The sequence below is a fragment of the Dromiciops gliroides genome, chromosome 4, assembly GCF_019393635.1.
Source record: "Dromiciops gliroides isolate mDroGli1 chromosome 4, mDroGli1.pri, whole genome shotgun sequence".
Lineage (NCBI taxonomy): Eukaryota > Metazoa > Chordata > Mammalia > Microbiotheria > Microbiotheriidae > Dromiciops > Dromiciops gliroides.
Window position 1 is genome coordinate 455,073,669 of NC_057864.1, and position 21,539 is coordinate 455,095,207.

The following is a 21,539-nucleotide window of genomic DNA, read 5'->3' on the forward strand; positions in this document are numbered from 1 at the left end:
CCGACCCCCTCGGTGCTGGGTTGCTGCCCTGCGCTGGGCCTCCCTTTTGCCCGAGTCAGACCGACCTTTTCCTGAAGTCTTCTAAATTATTTCTGGTTGGAAGACTGTGTCTCTTGGGATGTGGACAAAGCCCTCCCATCCTGTCTCATGCATCTGGCCCCTCTCAGGGAATGTCCAAGAACTCCCTGAGTGATGGATCCTCCTCTACCGAGGTGGGGGGGGGGGGGATGAGGGGGGCGGATCCTGGGCTCTTGTGGCTCCTATTGAACCTTCCCCGCCCATACCTTCCTGGCCCAAGTTCCAATATGGGGTCATATCTGAGTGAAGGAAAAGAGGGGTTGTTGGGAGAGAAGAAGAAAAGAGAAAGAGGAACAGGATAACTGGAGTGGGAAGAGAATTTGCAGGAGGAGGAAATGGGGGAGGCAGAGGGAAAAGAGAGGAGAGAAAAGGAGGAGGAGAGGAAAGAATTACAGGAGTGAGAGGAGGTGGAAATGGGAGAAGCAAAGGAAAAAGGCGAGGAAGAGGAGTGGGGTTAGGTCTTCCAGATTCCTTCCACAGGAAACAGCCAGTCATCTCTTTCTTCACTGGCCTCCCGGGGATCAGACAGCTCAGGTGAGGATGCCTGGATTCCCAGTGACTGGTCCTTATTCTGCCCCTTTGCCTGCAGAGACCGACCAAACAGGCTGCTGCTTCAAATATGTTACCAGGCAGATTCCCAGAAGATTTGTGGTGGACTATGCTTATACCAGCGATTTCTGCTGGAACCCAGGGGTCGTGTAAGTAAAGAGGTCCACACAACTCATCTGGGGCTACAGGGAAAAGGAGAGAGACAAGGAGACAGGGCAGAGCAGGAAGGGCCTGGTTGTCAGAAGCAGTCCTTCAGGGAAGCTGGATGGATGGCTGAGGCTACAGGGGGTGGGTCTCACACCTCTGTTTCCCTGCTAAATGGAGGGGAGATTGAAGAGGAGAGAAAGCCAGGGATTCTTGGAGGAAAAAACAACAACACCCTGTATTTCTTGTTCCCAGAAGTGTTGGGGCTTGTGCTCTGTATGGGCACAGGGCAGAAGGAGAGAACAGAGCAGTCTGTGCCCTGCAGGGGTGATGGGCAGGGTTACATGATATTCAATTTAGAGCTGGAGTGGACCTGAGGGGCCCTCTTATCTAACTGGCTCCCTTTTTTAAAGAGGAGGAAGTTGAGAGACCCAGCAAAGAGAAGAGGTTTGCCTATGACCACACTGAGAGTAAGAATAAAGGAGGAGAAAACCCTGCATTGGAACCAATGTCCTCTGACTCCAAATATACCCCCCTCTTTCTTCCTCCTCAGCTGCTACACAGTGGGAAGGGAAAAGGAGAGTGAGGGGGAAGGGGAGCCCAGGGGACCCCCTGAAGGAGGCAGACACAGGCACTGAGGAAGAGGCTGGAAATTCTGCATGGAGATGATGGTCCTGGGATTAATGGGCATGGAGATGAGGGCACAGAAAGCAAGAAGTCTGAAGGAACACCTGGGGGAGGGGAAGCTGCTGCTGAAATCTTCACCCTCCATAGCTTATTTCTCATGTTTCAGTTTCATCACTAGGAGGGACTACAAGATCTGTGCCAACCCCCAGGACCAGTGGGTGCAGGAATATGTGGCTTACCTATTAAGAGGAAGAGTCTGAGGAAGATGAAGATGTTCACATTTATCCATGGGAATAATAGATACGATTTCAAAAATAAAACTGTCCTGGACTTATTAGGACACTGGTTTGGAAAATTAAAATATTTCTTGATATGTTTTGTTTTGACATCACCAAAATTCTCATTTTCCTCAATATATCCTTCACTCCCCCAGTCCCACATAACCCAACTTATCAGCTCCTATCTTTGAGTCACTGAATGAAGAGATGGTTCAGTGTTTCTCACAGCAAAGAATTTGGAGGACCTCGGCCCCTTCCTCTCTTTTTCTTTCTCTTTATCTGTCTCTTCTTACTCCAGTTTTTCCCTCCCATCTTCCTTTTCCAATCTCCTCCTCTCCCAACAATCCCTCTTTCTCTTCCTTCAGATATCACCACCAGGGGATTAGTCTATGATGGTCTGGCCTAGGGAGGCTCAATGTGATCAATGATTGTACACTACTGAAAAGGAAAGGTACATTACCCAGGGAGGCTTGGACACTCCCTGAAAGAAACCAGAAGCCAAATTTGCCTCCTGTGACAAGTAAAACTAAATGTGGTCAGCCTTATTTCTGTCCCAAGTTTGGGCAAAATTAGCTGGGGTTCCAAACATAGTTGTTACTTACAAATTAGAAGCTTTAGCACCAGTCTGGGGGCATTAAGCATTTATTAAAGTTTATTAAATGTTAGTAAAGAGAGCAAACATGTCTCTGAAAGTTAAGAAAAGGCTTATTGAGCCTAGAGGAGAGAATACAGCTCAGCCTGGCTTGCTTCTTGCTCCAAGCCCTCTACCACCAAGAGCACCTCCAGGAGAGTCTAACTTAGAGTAACTGTGTGTGGAAGCATTTTATGGGTCCAGAGGAGAGGTCGTCCTTACACACTACTTCAAGCTAATTGGCTAGCATCAACCAAATCCACTGGTTCACTGGACTTGAGGGTGGTCCAGTGTTGAGGTCAGAGTTCACACCCTCTGAGAACACACCCTCTGAGAACACACCCTCTTGAGGGCCAGGCAGGTGTGGTTTTTATTGAATTAACTTTAAGTGAGTTAATCAGGGAAGTCAGTCAATCCAATCAATCTTAATCCAATCAATAGGCTCTGAGCTGGGGGCCTTTGGGCATTCCCAAAACCCAATTATTTTCTCACATTCCCCATAGTCAAACTGTTTCCCACTCCTACTCATGGCACCTTTGTAATATCTCTCAAAAATGAGCCCTTTTCTCATATGACACTATCATCCCTCTTATGCAGGCCTTTATTATCAGTGTGGCTACCCTGCAGTGCCCATTTGACTCATGCACATGCATGCAAACACACACACACACACACACACACACACACACACACACACACACACACACACTTCTTTTTTTTTTTTGTGGGGCAATGAGGGTTAAGTGACTTGCCCAGGGTCACACAGCTAGTAAGTGTTAAGTGTCTGAGGCCAGATTTGAACTCAGATACTCCTGAATCCAGGGCCCATGCTTTATCCACTGTGCCACCTAGCTGCCCCCCACACACATTTTCCTGATATTTTTCATCTTCTTCCTATCTACTCATGTTCCTTCCCTACTCCCTTCAAACACAGGCAAGTCTATCTCATTTCTTAAACATCTTCCCCAGCCCCTACTGTCCCTCACTCTACTGTCCTATATCTCTTTTCCCTTTATCAGCCAAATTCATTACAAAAGCTTTTTACACTTGCTGCCTTTAACCCACCGGCTTCTCAAACCTTTAAAATCTGGCTTCCACCAGGCAGTAAATGAGCCTAACACTCATCAGAATTGGCTCAAGGAGGGAATAACATACACACCCAATTGAGTGGAGTAATCTATCTAACCCTGCAGAAAAATAGGAGGGGAAGGGGATAAGGAGGGAGGGGCAAAAGAAGGGGGAGGGGGCAGTCAAAAGCAAATCCCTTTTGAGGAGGGATAGGGTGAAAGAAGATAGATGATAGAGTAAATATCTTGGGGAAGGGAATAGGATGGAGGGAAGCAGTTAACAACAGTAATTGTAGAAAAGAGAAAAGGGGGAAAAATTGTACAAAAATATTTAGAGCAACTCTTTGTGGTGGCTAAGAATTGGAAATCAAAGGAATGTCCATCAACTGGGGAATGACTGAACAAGCTGTGGTATATGATTATAATGGAATATTATTGTGCTATAAGAAATGACAAGCAGGATGATTTCAGAAAAACCTGGAAAGACTCATATGAACTGATGTATAGTGAAGTGAGCAGAACCAGGAGGACATTGTACACAGTGACAGCAGTATTATTCTATGAGCAATTGTGAATGACTTAACTACTCTCAGAAATACAATGATCCAAGACAATCCCAAAGGGCTAATGATGAAGCAGACTATCCACCTCCAGAGAAAGAACTGATATTAATTGAACACAGACTAAAAAAAAAAAAAGGAGTACTTGTGGATTGCCCATATATAACCTATATCAGATTGGTTGCTGTCTTGTGGAGGGAGGAGGAAAGGGAGGGAGGAAGAAAAATTTGGAACTCTAAATCTTATAAAAATGAATGTTGGGGCAGCTAGATGGCACAGTGGTTAAAGCACTGGCCCTGGATTCAGGAGTACCTGAGTTCAAATCCAGCCTCAGACACTTGACACTTACTAGCTGTGTGACCCTGGGCAAGTCACTTAACCCCCATTGCCTGCAAAAAAAAAAAAAAGAAAGAAAAAAAATGAATGTTGAAAACTCCCTTTACATGTAACTAGAAAAAATTTTTTTAAAAATTTTAAAATCTGGCTCCAGCTTCATCATTCAAATGAAACTGTTCTCTCCAGTGACTGAGTCTTTGCTCAATCCTCAATCTATGTGATCTAGCTGTTTTATTGACTATTGTAGACCACCCTCAGTTCAGGTGTACTCTCTCCTCTCTGGGTTTTCATAACTACTTTCCTGGTTCTTTTCCTTCTGAATTACTCCTTCTTGATGTCTTAGTTTATCCCTCTTGGTTCTTCTCCAGGATCCTGTCCTGGGATCCTTTCTGTCAGTCAGTGACCTTATCAGCTCCCATGGGTTTAATTAGATCTCTATTGAGATGACTCATCCATCTATCTAGCCCCAATCTCTCCCTGGAGCCTTGAACTGTCATCACTGCCTGGTGTACTTTCAAACAAGGACATCTAAAACTCAAGATGTCCAAAACAGAGCTCAGTATCTTCCCCCACCCCAATCACCTTTCTTCCAATCTTCCCTATTTCCATTGAGGAAAGCATCCTTCAAGTCTCCCAAGTTTCTGTTCTTAGCACTGTCGTCATTAACTCACTCTCCTTCACCTGACATAACAAATCAATTGCCAGTGTTGGCATTTCTTCCTTCTCAACATCTCCACATCCAAGCTCTCTCACCACCCCTTTGCTCAATCATGAGAACAGCCTCATAATGGGTTTTCCTAACTCAAGTCTCTTTGCACTTCAATTTATACTCCACACTATTGCCAAATTGTCACTCCCTCACTCAATCAACGCCACTATCTCCCTGTTATCTCTAAGATCAAATATACCCTCTTTCAAAGCCTCTACCTGTCTTTCCACTCACCATTTACATCATTTCCTCTCCCCCTCCCCACATTCTGTAGTCTAAACAAACTGGCATGTGCCACTCATCTCCCAACTCAAGCCATTGTACTGGCATGCCTGTTACACCCCATGCCTGGTGGGGTTCTTTCCATTCACATTGTTGTAATCCCTGTGTGTGTTACTACCTTAGTTCTCATTACTTCAAGTGGCTCAAGGTGATATGAGGCTTATCAGACTGCTGTGAGTTCATCATTTCCATTTTATTTATAACAGTCATAGTCTAATTATAACCATCGATGGTGTTTGGCTAAGCAACTGCTCTCAACAACTTACTCTCCCACACCTGACATCAAATCTGTTGCCAATCTTAGCATTTCTCCCTTCCCATAGAATGTTCTACCTACCCATAGCATCTTTCTTTTCCTTCAAGATTCAGCTCAAACATCCTCTTCTACAGGAAGCCTTTCCTGGTCTACCACCAGCCCCAACTGCTAGCCTCCTCTTTTCTATTTTTTTTTTTTTGGTGAGGCAATTGGGGTTAAGTGACTTGCCCAGGGTCACACAGCTAGTAAGTGTTAAGTGTCTGAGGCCGGATTTGAACTCAGGTCCTCCTGACTCCAGGGCTGGTGCTCTATCCACTGTGCCACCTAGCTGCCCTGCCCCCTCTTTTTTAAATGGTCTTCTCTTTCACTATGTCATTTTCAATTATATTTATTCTCTTTATATTGATTCTGTATACATGTAACAGACATGGTACATGTGCAGAGTGCCTCTGACAGTGGTGTCTCCCAATGTGGAGGTAACAGGAAAGCCTGTTTCTGGAAGGGGCTTGCAACAAGTGATTCAGAAAGATATTGGCACATGTAGCGACACTGTTACCCCTTCAGATTATGGTAGAGTATTGTCTCCAGCACTAGGTTGCATCCCCCATTCTGGATGTAGTCTAGAGACTATTCCAGAGTTTCAGGAACCTCACACAATTTAACAGTGGCATCATAGTCCTTGAGTATCTTCCCCAGATACAAATATCCCATCAAAAAATATATAGCATGACTGCACATGGAGCAACTGTATTGGATGGCTTACCATCTCAGAGAGGGGGAAGGGGATTTAGAACTCAAAACTCTTTTTAAAAATGTTAAAAAATTGTTTTAACATGTAATTGGGGAAAAAATAAAATTATACATACATATATATATCCATGACAAGGCATGAGAACATGAGCATGGGAGGAGGTGAGGCCTCTCCTGCATGACTCAAGGGTTAGCCTAGGTTCTGGAGCTCCCCCCACACCCTCACCCCTGAGCTGGATAGTGGGTGGGTGGGCTGATCAGGACTGTCTGCAGAAGTATCACCTTCCTGGATCATTTGAGGGCAAATTCAGGAGACAGGAGCCCCTTCCTTTACATTCCAGCAAAAAAAAAAAAAATCTGAAAACTTGTGATGGCAAGCTGGGGTTTCTGACTCCAAGACTTACATTTCTTCACCAAAAAAAGGCCACTATATTGTAAAGCCCTAAGGATATAGTTGTAATCAAAGAAACAGAGGAAGTTGGTTGCAAGATAACAGACACTTTCCAGGAAGGGATGACTGGCAAGGTTGGACAAATGACAACATATCTAATCGGTGCCATGGAAGATCCTGGCGTAATAGCTATCAGCAGCACAGACAAGAATCTTCCTACCATTACCAGTATGTACAAGGGTTATAACCAACAGTCTCCTCATGACTACTATTAATGTTGGCAGCCATCAAGAAAAACCAATGACCTTCTCTTCTAACATGTCAAAAGCTTGCCTGTTTTTTCTGTTTGCTCATTTTTTTTTTATGTCTATGATTTTGTATAGACAACATTAGGCAACTTAAGACTGTTATGTATAAACAAACTAGAAAGTTGTGGTGGTAACTAGGATTGATAAATCCTATAGAGAAGTTGTGGACAACATTGCTCAAGTTCCACCTCAAATTCATCTCTATTTCAGATTGTGTTAGTGCACTGAATTTCATGTGTTTTCCACTTAATGTCACCAGTACTCATAAGTTTATAAGACAGGCATAATTAGGAATCGAAAAAAGTTTGCTTTCTCTCAAATGTAAAGGAATATCTATAAACATGGATGTCATTATTTCTGGAATTTTGCAGATTTTAATGAAGTAATTCATCAAGAGACAGTTATGTTTGGCTTGCAAAATATCATAATTTAAGAGCAACTGAAATACATTATATTTACCTTTCACTTGACTTTGATGATTCTGAAATAACTGTATTATGTGAATGCCTATTTTCAAAGGTCTGAGTTCTATACTAGTATCCAATGGAAGACAAGAATAAACATGTAAAATTTTAAAAACAACACCCATGGCAGTCTATAAAGGCTAGCATGTGTTTTTCTACCAAGGCTCAGGATTGCTTTTCTTTCCATTTTCTTTCCATTTTCTAGTCTCCCTGGCCATTCCTTTGGAACTCATTGTTCTCCCAACAAATCTTTTCCTCCTCCCTCACTCACTTTCCTCTCCTCCTCTGCCTCCACTTCTATATCTTCTCCTTCCTCTTTTCCTGATGTAGTAAACCCTATGTTTGAATCCATAAAACCTGAATTAAAATCTTAGGGTCAAATATTTGGGACCATAAGAGATCTCAGAGGCCATCTATTCCTCCCCATTCATTTTACAAATAAGGAAATGGATGCTGGGGCAAGTGAAGTGATTTTTCCAAAGTCACATATGAAGGAGCACCAAAAAAAATATTTGAATCCATGTCCTTTGATTCCAGAAAAATCCACCATAGCTATAGCACTGTCTCCAATCTGGGCTCTGCTGAGGACTCCCTGTGTGATCTCTGCTGAGTCAATTCTCTTCTCTGGCCCTCACGCAATTAAAATAATCTTTTATAAACATAGATTAATTTCCATTTCAAAATAATTGATTCATGCAAGCACAGTGTCCTAAAAAGTCTTAGTATAGTTTTCTGTTATTAAAAACTTAAAACGGGGGGGGGGGCAGCTAGGTGGCGCAGTGGATAGAGGACCTGAGTTCAAATCTGGCCTCAGACACTTGACACTTACTAGCTGCGTGACCCTGGGCAAGTCACTTAACCCCCATTACCTTGCCAAAAAACAAAAAACAAAAAACCCTTAAAACTGCTCTAAGACTTTTAGGATGACTTGTACGCATGCACATAAGATTAATAGTATATTCATTCCAACTTCTTCATGATATGGCTAAAGAAACAAAGAAATGGAGAGGTTAAAAGCCTTGCCTATCAAGGGGGCCATACCTTCTGGCTCTCCCCTTTGCCAAATAATAAATAAATTTCTTTCTAAAATGAGAGAGACAGAGGCAGAGAGAGGCAAAGACGGGGAGAGAGAGAGAGAGAGAGAGAGAGAGAGAGAGAGAGAGAGAGAGAGAGAGAGAGAGAGAGAGAGAGAGAGGCAAAGACAGAGACAGACACTTGCTCATCCTCAGAAAACTAGCCAGTGGAACAGCAGAGATTCCTAACAACAAATCTAGGGATCTTCCTATTAGGCCACACTTCCCTCCTCAGTCAGTTTTGTTCTGGCTGTACAGGTTTATGCCAAGGGATGGGGCAGTAAGGGATGGATAGTGGTTATCTATACTCTGAAATAGTATCTGGTTTTGCTGTAAGCTTTGACACATGAGTATTCAATTCTATGCAATTCAATTCGCCAAACTTAGATGAAATACCTCTTCCAAGTATTGTTCTAAGTGTTGTACTGGTCTGATTGCCACAGTAGGACACACTGCACCTTGACTCCAAAATAATTATATCATTTTGGTCCTCTTTGAGACGGACAACCACCATTGCTGCTAAAAATATTAAAAAGGACAAGAATAGATAGCTGGGATAGGGGCTGAACCTCTGATTTCATTGATATTGGGAAATGCCAGAAGAGGAAATTCCCTTTGCCAATGTAAGTTGACAAATTTTCTGCAACTTATAGCCTTAGAGAAATGAACCCTGGAAAGGAGACTTGCCCAGGTTCACACAGTCAATATGCATCAAAGGCAGGACATAAATTCTGACCTGACTGGCTTTAAGGCCAGTTTCCTCTCCACCACAACACAATTCTTCTTATGAAGGAATGAATTACCTTCATGGTCCACAGTATCTATCTAAAGGCAGAAATCAGCATTATATTGGCACAGTGCCTGACACATAGTAAGCACTTTTAAAATGTTGATCGACTGATTGATATGTAATAGAGAAATATTGGAGACCTTTCCAATAAGATCAGGATTAAAAGAAAAGATAATGGGGATAGGGTAGCAAAAAAAAGTTTTAAATTTGAAATAAGAATTTTTTTTAAATTACAAATCAATTATAAAACTACCTGATATCGAGGAAAAAATAGAGAAATAAATCAATTAAATGGAATAGGTACACTAGAATCCACCCATATATGTTTAAAAGATTAGTGTCCCATAAGCTAACAGAAAAATATTAGACAACTTTATATGTCATTTTTAAGTTTGCACTTTATTCACTTTATTTCAATTGATCCTCATGAGAAACTTATGAAATAGACAACAAGGAAATGAAACCATCACTTGTTGCAGATGATATAAGATGACATTTTTAGAAAACCCTGCAAAGAAAGAATTGGTGGTTTCGAAGTACAGACTGAAGCTTATTGTTTTCCTTTCTTTCACAACATGGCTAATGTGGAAATAAGTTTTACATGTCTTGCAAAAGAAAATGCATGACCCCCTACTCACTCCTCCCCTCCAAAAGAAACTGATGAGGTAAGTAGTATGGCTATTATTATTCCCATTTTGAAGATGAGGAAAATGTTGTTCCAAGTGGTGAAGCAACTTGCCCAGGGCGTCCCAGCTAGTAGGTATCTGAGGAAAGATTCTAACCCAGATCTCCCTGACTCAAGCCCATCACTCTATCTACCATTCCCCTGTTCCCTCTACCACAATACAGTAGAATAGAATCAAAGCATATCTAAATTCTAAAATACTTTCTAAGGCTAAGAGAGTCCCCTTCAGCTCTCCCTGTTCATGGACCTCTCCTGAAGGTGGCTCTCATATTTAGGAAATTGAACAAATTTCCATTACCAATAGAAATGTATGTGTATTTATGAGGGGTACTTGACTCCAGATACTTTCTAGGTCAGTCAATCTTGAGTCATAATTCCATCCTCTATTTCCTGTCTTGTGCAAATCTTAGTTCCCTTATTTCAGACAGATTAGGCAACTCAACATTTTCAAGAATGTGTTTTTATCCAAGCTGAGGATACTTTCTCACCTTTGTTCCTTGTCCATCATCAAGTGCATATAAAGGGAGGGTCCGTACCTAGCATTGCCAGGCAGTGCGCATCCTGTGAGCTCTGGGTCTGTTCCTGAAAGTGTTCTCCTCCCACATCCAAGTACCATGATCTCCTTGGTGGTCCTCTCCATCCTAATCATTTTGGGACCTGGACTACACTTTGAAGCCCAGAGTTTTGGTGAGTCTAATTATTTTCTTTCCTTTTGGCCAAGGCCAAAAGGAAACATTTCTTGGCCTTGCTGCAAAATTGAAAGGTGAGCCATTTCTCCCTTACTATCCAGGGTGGGCAGGAGCTTCTTTTCTTGACCTGCTCAAAATCCTTCTTTCCTACTTCTGAGAAAGTGCCATGAAATGGACCAGCCTATGTTCAGGGCACATGGGAAGACATGCCCATGTGTCTTTCCCAAGGTGGGAAATCATAGCCCTGGAATACTCTGACCCGGGACAAGGAAGCCCTGGCTCCCAACCTTTCCTAACCCCTCTTAGTTCTAGTGCCTTCCTTCTGCTGATTATTTCTAATCTTGTCTATCACTGGCTTGTACTTGGTTATTTGCATGTTGTTTCCACCATTAGACTGTGAGGTCCTTAAAGGCAAGGACTGGTCTTGTTTTTGCCCTTTTTTTATCCCCAGCACTTAGCACAGTCCCTGGCATATGGTAGGCTCTTAATATATGTTTATTGACTGAGGGTCTCAGGCTCTTCAGGACTTCACTAGCACAATTATGGGTAAGGGAAGATGGGGAACAGCAGGGGCATGGTCACCCCTGGTACGTGACTTCACTCCCTAAGCCTCAGTTTCCCCATTTGCAAAATGAGAACAATAATCCCTGTACTACCTACCTCATTGGGTTGTTATAAAAACCAAATTAGGTAATATCTGTAGAAGTGCCTTGTTTATTGTTAAAAACTTTAAAATAGCCAGTATACCTCTAAACCTCTAGGAGACCTAAGATATCATTGTTGTAAACAAAGGCTCCCTCCATTGAGGAAGACAACAACCCATTGATGCTTTCACATCTTAAAAGACTCTTGTCCATGCCTTCCCAATAAATACACTCCCAAAGTACTTGGACATTTTCTCAGCTGGATAGAGATGGAGCACCCAGGCAGGATTGCTTTTGGGAAATCACACCAAACTCCTTGAAACAAAGGTCCAGCCTTATAAAACCAACATTCTTCAGGAAAACCTAGGCTTCTGACACATATTAACTGTATACCTATAAACAATTCATTTAACTTCTCAGTTACCCTGGCAATTCTATGATTCTAAGGAAGACCAGTATTGATCTGCCTAGGTGAAAGAAGTTTCCACACTAAGATACTTACACTCCAATTGAAAAATTCCAACCCAAAAGACCATTCTTCCAATCATGTTGCCTGTCTATGAGACATATAACACTAAAGTCTCTGAGGAATTCAGACCCAAAGGGCAATGGATATGTATAGGATGGGCATGAGCAAGCAGCAACATCTTATGGCATGGAACAGAATTATGACAGAGAAAGAGAGATAGCATGGTATAGTGGCAAGAGCTCTAGCTCTAGACTAAAAGGATCTATGGTACTTGGATTAAATGACCTCAAAGATTCCTTCCATTTCTTCATCTATGTTCCTAGGTCATCAGAGAAATGGAAGACCAGTTAAAAAAAAAAAAAGATGTTACATAAGGAGAGAACAAAATAATTAATGTCAACTTTTTTTAAAATTTCACAGCATTTATTAAGCATCTACTATGTAGCAGACACTGTTCCAGGAGCTTGGATCAAAAATGGAACAAAACAAATGCCCAGATGTACTATATTCCCAAGTACTAAAAAAACTATTGGATGAGAACATGCCAACATCAGAGATTTTTTATATATTGTTGAGAATGGGAGGTAACCTATTGTTTTTAAAAATATATTCAGTAAATGGGAGGTGGCAGCCTGTTTCCCAGTGATAACAGGCAATCAAACCCAACAATGTACAAATCCGTTTTCAGATTGGGATTGTTGTCCCATTTTACAGCTAGGGAAACTGAGGCACAGACAAGTGGAGTAATTTGCTGAGAATCCCATGCACCTGAGAAATAAACAGGAAGGAACCTAGGTTGCCCTGCTTCCCAATTAAATTCCTAGTCTCTCTTGGGAGTGTGAGAAAACCACTTCCTTCCTGTCTCATATATGTGGTCCTTCTCAGGAAATGTCCTAGCCTATTACCCAGAGGTAATGGAATCTCTTGTTGCAAGGCAATTATGCTGGGCCACACTGAGGTCATTCACCCACCCACCCAAGGCTATCATAGCTCAGTCCCCTTAGGGAAAGCATCTGAGGGAAGGAAATGAGGGATTGTTGGGAAAGGAAGAGAGAAAACAGAAGTAAAGAAGAAAAGTAGATGGAGGAGGGGAAAGAGAAAGACAGGAGGAAAAGGTGAAGGGGTTACTTTCTAGATCTGGTTCAGGCTCTGATAATACTATCACTTAGGGGCAGCTAGATGGTGCAGTGGTAAAGCACCCGCCCTGGATTCAGGAGGACCTGAGTTCAAATCTGGCCTCAGACACTTGACACTTACTAGCTGTGTGACCCTGGGCAAGTCACTTAACCCTCATTGCCCTGCAAAAAAAAAAAAAAAATTATCACTTATCACAACAGCCTCTTGCTTGGTCTCTGCCTTGATTCTCCCCTTTTCAATTCCCTTTCCATTCAGTTGCCGATTATTTTCCTAAAGTACAGATCTGACTATGCCAATGGACTCCAGCAGCTGCCTCTTAACTCTATACTCAAATAGAAATTCCTGTATCTAGCATTTAATGGTCTTCAATACCTGGCTCCTTTTTACCCTTCCAGTCTTCTTAGACATTATTCTCCAAGAAGCCTGATCCCAACATACCATATGACTTGCTGGGCCTCCCTCACAGAGCTCCCATTTCCCATCTCCTCTCTTCCATCTCCATGCCTGTGCAAAGGTCATCCTCTATGCCTGGAACGCCCTCCTGCCTCACCGCCAACTCTTAGAAAACCTCCCCAGTCCCCAGCATTCCTAGCTGCTAGTGTCTTTGTCTCTAAGATGACCTTGACTCTGGTTTGCATGTATCTTATACACATCTGTAGATGCATCTTCTATCAGGAGGCAGCTAGGTGCTCAGTGGATAGAACACTGGGCCTGGAGTCAGGAAGACTTGATTTCAAGTCTAGCCTCAGACATTTATTAGCTGTGTGACCCTGGGAAAGTCACTCAACCTCTGTCTTAATCCACTGAAGGAGGAAATGGTGAACCTCTCCAGTATGTTTGCCAAGAGAACTCCAAATGGAGTGACAGTTGAGCAACATTAGAATATAAACTCCTTAAAGGTAGGGATTGTTTTGCATTAGTCTTTGTATCCTCACCACTGAGCACAGTGCCTGGTACATAGTAAGCAAATAAACTTTTTTTATTGTTTGTTTTTTGCAGGGCAATGAGGGTTAAGTGACTTGCTCAGGGTCACACAGCTAGTAAGTGTCAAGTGTCTAAGGCCATATTTGAACTCAGGTCCTCCTGAATCCAGGGCCAGTGCTTTATCCACTGCACCACCCAGCTGCCCCAGCAAATAAATTCTTGTTGATTGATTGAGTGACCTATGTCCTCCAGATTCCATTCCCCAAATACTGTAAAGCCTTTTCTTCCCTCAATGACTTTCTCAAGAGTCAGAAGAATCACATGAGGATCACCTAGATTCAGGATTATCACATCCTCACTTTGTTCCTTTTCTTACAGCGCAACCTCACACCCCAAATGTCTGCTGCTTCAGCTATTTTTCTGGACCGATTCGCAATGTGGTTGCTTGTTATGAGACCAGCCCCTTTTGTCCCATGCCAGGAGTCATGTGAGTGGTATTCTCACAGCCCACATCTAGGGGAAAGGAGGAAAGGAACTCCTGGAGAGGAGGCAGGAAGGTCTTGGGAGGGAGAACTGGCCCCTCAGGGAGGCTGGATGATTGACAGAGGTTGGGGAGAAATGGTTCAAAGAATTTTGTGCCCCTACTAAGTTTAGGAGTTATGTAGAAGGAATGCACACCAGGACTCCCAGACAAAATAAGGTCGATTTATTGTGCCCAGGGGCCTTGGTGCTGACGTTTGGGCTGGGGAGAGAGAGCTGAAGAGGAACCCCTATGGCTTTTGACCTGAACTGGACCCTATGCAGGTCCAGGGAGAAGAATAGGAGCATTGATTGAGAGCCAGAAGGGAATGTAACGACCAATTAGTCGTTTTACACATGAGAGGACTGAGACCCACAGCAGGAGAATCTTGCCCAAGGTCACAGGTCGTAAGCTGCAGTGGCTGAATTTGAACCCAAGTTTTCTAACTCCAAACCCAGTGTTCTTTCTCTCCCACTCAACCTCCAAATGGGATCCACTCCTATTGAAAAGGGAAAAGGAGGGAGAAGAGGACGGAGAGACCAAGAGGGTTTCCTTAAGGGACCCCCATGGAGTCAGAGAGAATAGAAGCAGGGATTGAAGGAGAGTCTTAAAACACTACATGAGGCAGGGCAGCTAGGTGGCACAGTGGATAGAGCCCTGGCCCTGGATTCAGGAGGACCTGAGTTCAAATCCAGCCTCAGACACTTGACACTTACTAGCTGTGTGACCCTGGGCAAGTCACTTAACCCCAATTGCCTCACTAAAAAAACCCAAACAAACAAAAAAACACTATATGGGGATGATAAAGGTGAATAACAGGGAAGTCTTGAGCTCTTTTGGGGAAGAGAAGCCCAGAGCTGAATTCTTCATCTCCTCTATCCTTCTTCTTCTTTCATTGCAGTGTCATTACCCCAAGCGGAAAGCTAGTCTGTGTCCACCCAGGGGATGCCGAGAAGTATTGCAAAGACCTACAGCCAAGAGAAATCCCCAACATCTTTAAGAAGGATCTTTCTCTGAGACTTTATGATGCAAATAACCCTTACCTAGGGGAAGAACATGAATGACTTCTAAAAATAAACTTACATTGGATATAATAGGACTCAATTTGGTTTTTATCTGTATGTCCAGAAAAAGTCAAGGCCTCTGCCAGTTAGGAATTATATGGGGATGGTAGGGAAACACAATGAAATGAAAAAGCAAAGACAGTCTGAGCCCTTGAACACTCTGTCCTGTCATCTGACCTCCTGGGGAGTCTGTGCCTGCATATCCCAGGCTCTCCTCATCAAGGTAGGAGCAGAGTCGTTTTTGCTATGTGTTATGTGTGGAAGGACATATGACTCAAAATTGATGAAGAGAAAAATGAGCCAATGCTGCATGATTGTATAAAGGGTAGAGCTGGCTCAGAAACTTTTTGGAAAGGAGACATGGGTGGTTCCAGGGACTCTTTGGGAGACATGGTTGGGTTTTCTTGGCAAAGATACTGCACTAGTTTGCCATTTCCTTCTCTGCTTCATTTTAAAGATGAGGAAACTGAAGCAAATCAGGTTAAGTGACTTCCCCAAGGTCACACACTTGGTAAATGTTTGAGGTTGGATTTGAACTCAGGATTTCATGATCCCAGGTCCAGCATTCTGTCCACTGAAGTGCTCAGCTCAGAGTCAAAGGATCTAGGCTTAAATCCCAGCTCTGCTCCTCCCAGTAAGTTGCTTGACTTCTTTGTAGCTTGCCTTCCTCCTCTTTAAAATAAAAGGTAGGGGGCAGCTAGATGGCGCAGTGGATAGAGCACCGGCCCTGGAGTCAGGAGGACCTGAGTTCAAATCCGGCCTCAGACCCTTAACACTTACTAGCTGTGTGACCCTGGGCAAGTCACTTAACCCCAATTGCCTCACTAAAAAAAAATATAAAAAAAAATAAAGGTAGGACTAATGAGCCTGAAGGTACCTTCCTTCTCAAGGGCCTAGATTCTATGTTCAGGCTTCTCAGGAACTTGTCTTTGTATGTAAGAATCAATAGAGCTCTGTTGGACAACGTTCAATTGAAACAGGACCAGCTTAGAAGATCAGACATTCTGGAAGTCCCCTGATTTGGCTACAGACTTACAGAAAATCAATAGCCTAGAAAGCCTAGCCCAAAATAGGAGAAATAAGTGCACAATCACAGAATCTGAGAATTGTTTGTTGTTGTTTTTTTGGAGGGGGGGTGTTTGGTTTTTTTGTTTTGTTTTTTGCAGGGCAATGAGGGTTAAGTGACTTGGCCAGGGTTACACAGCTAGTAAGTGTCAAGTGTCTGAGGCTGGATTTGAACTCAGGTCCTCCTGAATCCAAGGCCAGTGCTTTATCTGCTACACCATCTAGCTGCCCCCAGAATCTGAGAATTTTAAGGGACCTCAGAGACTATCTTGTCCCACTTGACTACAGTGTTCCCAACAAGGACTAAAGTTTTTCTTTGAAGACCTCCATCAGAGGAAAACTCACCACTCTATGAGATTCCACTTTGGAATAGCTCCAATTGTTAGAAAGCTTGTCCCTTTTATCAAACATAAATTCACCTCCTGGAAACTGCAGCACGAGCTCTAGGATCACTTCCATGACTCACTCTGGCTCTGGTAGATTGTATTCCCAGAAGGACAAGAGCTACCCCAAGTTCTTGAGGTGATCCTGCGGGTGACTACTTCTAACCCTGTAGCTAATGAGTTCCCATCATTGTTTTTCCCTGTGGAGGATTATGGCTTTAGCTGTATGACTGGGTCACACAAGGAAAATCTGACCTCCCATTCACCCCATTACATATGGAGAGGGATATGGACGCTGCATCTTCCAGGCACATGGCCATATCGTTAGCCCATCCTTGACAGTTTTGAGGACTTTCTTATCAATACATTCCCAGGGAAGTATGTGTGTACACCTGGTCTTTCTCCTGCATGCCTTGTTTGCCCCTCCCTATAAGATGAGCCCCCTTAGGGTGGGATGGTACGGGGATCAAGCATGCTATCCACCTGCCATCTCAGACATACTGACCTCCCTGTATGTAAGTCTCCTTTAAACAAAATCTATCTCTTTCACCCTGGAGCTGCCGGCATCCTTCGGTATTGAGTTTCCATCTCAGTACAGGGGCTGGTAAACACCTGAGCCTTTGCCCATACCAAACATTCCCCTAAACGATAAGCCGGCAAACTCGAATAGTTTTTAGAAAAGTCATTTCTTCTGATGGTCTAGCAACAAGAACAGTTATGAAGGCTACCAAATCTGGGGAGCACTCTCTCCTACCCAGAGTCAGCAGGAGTCTTGGGAGATGAGGCGGAGGTGAGGACGAGTAGGCCCAAAGTCAAAGTGCAATGATAGTGAAACACAATGGGGAATACACGTGACCAGTGTAACTCTCAACTCTGGAATAGTAGGACCATGATATCCTTTCTCTAGAAAGTTCACTGCAAGGCAGCATACTAATGATGTACAAATCACTCTGCCTTTACACTGGGATGGTTCCTCATAGGAAGCAGTGTCTTAGCTAAATGGGTTGATGCCCTGCTGGGCTGAGCCAAGCAGGTTGCACCGCTGCTGAACCAAATTATTGCCAGGCTCTGCTGCCACTGGGATGGACCAGGGAGGTAATTGTTTGCCAAGTATGATGTAGGAGGCAAAAAAGGGGTTAATGGAAAAACCTAAGACCCAAGCTCTAATTTAGATAGGAGCTGTAAGAGGGATTCAGACCCCAGTTAATGGATAACTTAAGATTTGGGAAGCAAGTCAGGGACTAGGTTCTTGTACCCACATTAATTACCACCCATAACAAGAACATAAAGAGGCAGGTCAGAGAGACCTTAATAATAACAATGATAAACTGACAGGATATAGAAATTAAAATTGGAAATAGATGATAAATGAAGATATTTTGAAACTGGCCATGGGAATCAAAAAGTGACATGCTCAGAAAAGGCCAGATTTGTCCCCAGATTTACCTTATGACATGTAAACCCCCAAAACACATCTCCACAGAAAAAGGTACCCTCCTCGGGGGTTGGCTTAGAACCATGAGGAAAGGAAAATGACAAATCAGTTTGGACACTGTGAGTATGAGAAAAGGTCAACTGGAACAGAGGTCAGAAAAATGCTCACACTAAGGCTAAGAGGAAGTGAAGGAGCCAGGGTGAGCCAGGCTACAGACTTCAAGAGGAAGAGTTAAGATGTGAGATCATTGGGTTTTTGGTTTGGTTTTGGTCAGGTTTGGTTTGGTTTTATTCAGACCATTAAATTTTACTAGATTGTGCTTTTGCTACCATTCTCATTGCTATAAGGAAAGAAGATGCAAGATTGCTGTAAGCCCATAGCACTTTGGGTCATCAGAAATTTGCCAGGCGTGGCAGATATATCAGCACAGCTCCCTTTTACCTGCAGGCCTGGAACATGCTTGCTCACTTTTAAGTATTTAATTTAATTTAATATTTTTCAACTAACAAGCTTTCCTTTTCTCTCCCTCCTAATCCACCCTCAGTTATTCCTACCTGCTTCCTTTTTTTTTTTTTTTTTTTTTAGTGAGGCATTTGGGGTTAAGTGATTTGCCCAGGGTCACACAGCTAGTAAGTGTTAAGTGTCTGAGGCCAGATTTGAACTCAGGTACTCCTGACTCCAGAGCCGGTGCTCTATCCACTGCGCCACCTAGCTGCCCCCCACCTTCTTCTTAAAGGAGCTCATTAGGATGCATCATTTGGGATGAGGTTTCTCTAGAACTGTATGGTGAGGATTAACTATGAACTATGTAAGTAATCCTATGGTCTTCACCAAATTCCACAGCACTCCATGCCACCTTCTAATTTAGACCACAGCTTGGACTAGCATCACTAATAGCAGACTTTCATATAGCATTTTAGGTTGGTAAAGCACTTTGTGTCCATAATCTCTTTTCATCCTCCCTCCCAAGGACCCTATGAGCTAGAAAGCATGTGTTCTAAATTAAGCCCATTTTTCTGATGAGCAAACTGAGGCTTAGAGAGGGTAAATGATTTGCCTGTAGTCCCCAACTAGTACATAACTCAAGGGGAATTATAAATCTGGTCTTCTTGACTCTGAGCCTCCAAATGCATTGATGTCCCCATGCCCTCTGTCTCCCACTGGAATGGTCAGAGAACATGACCAAATTCTAATATTTTAAGTTTCTCAAACTGAGACTGTTTTCCTCAGCCAGTAGTGTGCTTGAACCAGTTGTTCTGCTCTCCTGAGATACAGTTGTTAAATTTTCAGTGTGAGCACTTATACCTACTAAAATTGGCAAACACTATAAATTAGCGCTTGACTTACTGTTTTGTTTGTTTCCAAACTTAAGAAGGTGACAGAGAAAAGATTTTTAAAATGTGTCTTTCATACATTTTTTTTTTTGGAGAACCAATTGTTAAAGATTTACTAGCTCACTCCTGCCTCAGCCCACTCTATCACTCACATTCCCCCATGATTTGATCTAGACACTGTTGAGATCTGGAAATCCAGAGTCATCACTTAGTCTTCTACTTCCTTGTTCATTCCAATCTCACTTCCCTTATTTCAGAAAAATTGTGCCACCATCAGTACTTTCACAGAACTATGTCTTGTTCCTATCTAGTCTGAGGTTTTCTTATCCTGTTCCTTCTCAGCTGTTACTGCCTATAAAGTGAAGGGTCCCAGCCAAAGCTACAGAGCTGTCCAGAACAAACATCCTGAGAGCCCTGAGTGTGCTCCTGAAAGTGCTCTCCTCCCACCTCCAAGGACTATGGTCTCTTTGGCTGTCCTCTCCATCCTCATCATTTCAATACCTGGTTTCAGCTTTGAAACTGAGAAATTTGGTGAGTCTGATTACTTTCCTTCCTATTGACGAGCTCTTTGTGAAGAAAAAGCCAGGAATATCAGGGGCTAATGATGAGTAAGAGACTTGTGGCAATCATCACTGACAAAACTACCTGGACTACTATGAAATTAGGGTTGTCCTCAAGGGATTCTCTCCTTGCTTTCTCTTCTGAGAAGGCAGGAGGTTCTTCTCCTGTCCCCTCTAAATATACCTCTTTGGATCTTGGGAAAGGGGAATAGAACAGCCCACCCCAGGGTAAGTAGAAGAAATTGCCCTGTGAATATTTCCCACAGTAGGAGGGCAAAACCCCTGGAAACTCTGACCAGGGATCAAGGTCTCTTGGATTCAGGGTCAGGCTGCTCTGGGTTGACAAACACCCTGAATCTGAGTACCAGTACCACCACTTAGTAGTTGTGTGACTCATGGTAAGCCATTCTGAACCTTAATTTTCTCTGTAAATTTAATCTGTAAAATGGGACAATAAGAATTCTCCACACTACCTACTTCATTGTGTTGTGGAAAAGATTAAATGAGAGGAGATAGATACACGATAGATAGATAGGTAGATAGATAGATAATTTATTAAACACTTACTATGTGCCAGGCACTGTGCTAAGTGCTGGGTAAACAAATACAAGTAAGCAAGACAGTCTCTGTCCTCAAGGAGTTTACATACTAATGACGGAAGACAACACATAGAGGGAAGCTGTTGTTAAGTTAGTTAGTTTGTTTGTTTGTTTTCAATTGTGTCTGACTCATTATGAACCCATTTGGGATTTTCTTGGCAGAGATACTGGAGTGGTTTGCCATTTCCTTCTCCAGTTCTTTTTACAGATGAGGAAACTGAGGCAAACAGGGTTAAATGACTTGTCCAGGGTCACACAGCTAGCACATTTCTGAGGACAGATTTGAACTCAGGAAAATGAGTCTTCCTGACTCCAAGCTCAGAGCTCTATCCACTGAACTGCCTAGTTAGGAAGTGAGAAAAGACAAGGCATTTTGAGGAATAAGATGAGATGAAGAGGAAATAATTCCATGAAAGAATTTTGTAAATTGTAAAATTTGAAACGTATCTTCAATTACTCCAATGCATCTGTGATTTCAATGATGCAAGCCCTCTTTCTACTGAGGAAGACTACAATCCATCCATGCCTCCCTGTCTTTTGAGACTCTTGTCCATGTGTTCCCATAGACCTACCATTGAGGAGTTCGTTGAGAGGCATTAGGAGCCTTCCTCTCTTAATCAAGCTATATAGCACTTTACAGTTTCTGACAAGCTTTATGGACCATCTCATTTGATCCTCACAATATCCCAGAGAAGATAGATGCTATTGTTATGTTCATTTTATAGATGAGGAAACTGA

At 42.9% G+C, this 21,539-nt stretch overlaps 1 protein-coding gene across 1 annotated transcript in view; it reads left to right on the forward strand.

Moving 5' to 3' along the window:
- The window catches only part of LOC122755267, a 33,313-nt gene that overhangs the window by 8,626 nt on the left and 3,148 nt on the right, over positions 1 to 21,539 (forward strand). Inside the window, exons 2-5 of the mRNA XM_044003587.1 lie at positions 668 to 776; positions 1,565 to 1,616; positions 14,220 to 14,328; positions 19,985 to 20,173. Coding sequence (XP_043859522.1) covers positions 668 to 776; positions 1,565 to 1,616; positions 14,220 to 14,328; positions 19,985 to 20,173 — 459 coding nt within the window. The remainder of the gene's footprint in view (positions 1 to 667; positions 777 to 1,564; positions 1,617 to 14,219; positions 14,329 to 19,984; positions 20,174 to 21,539) is intronic.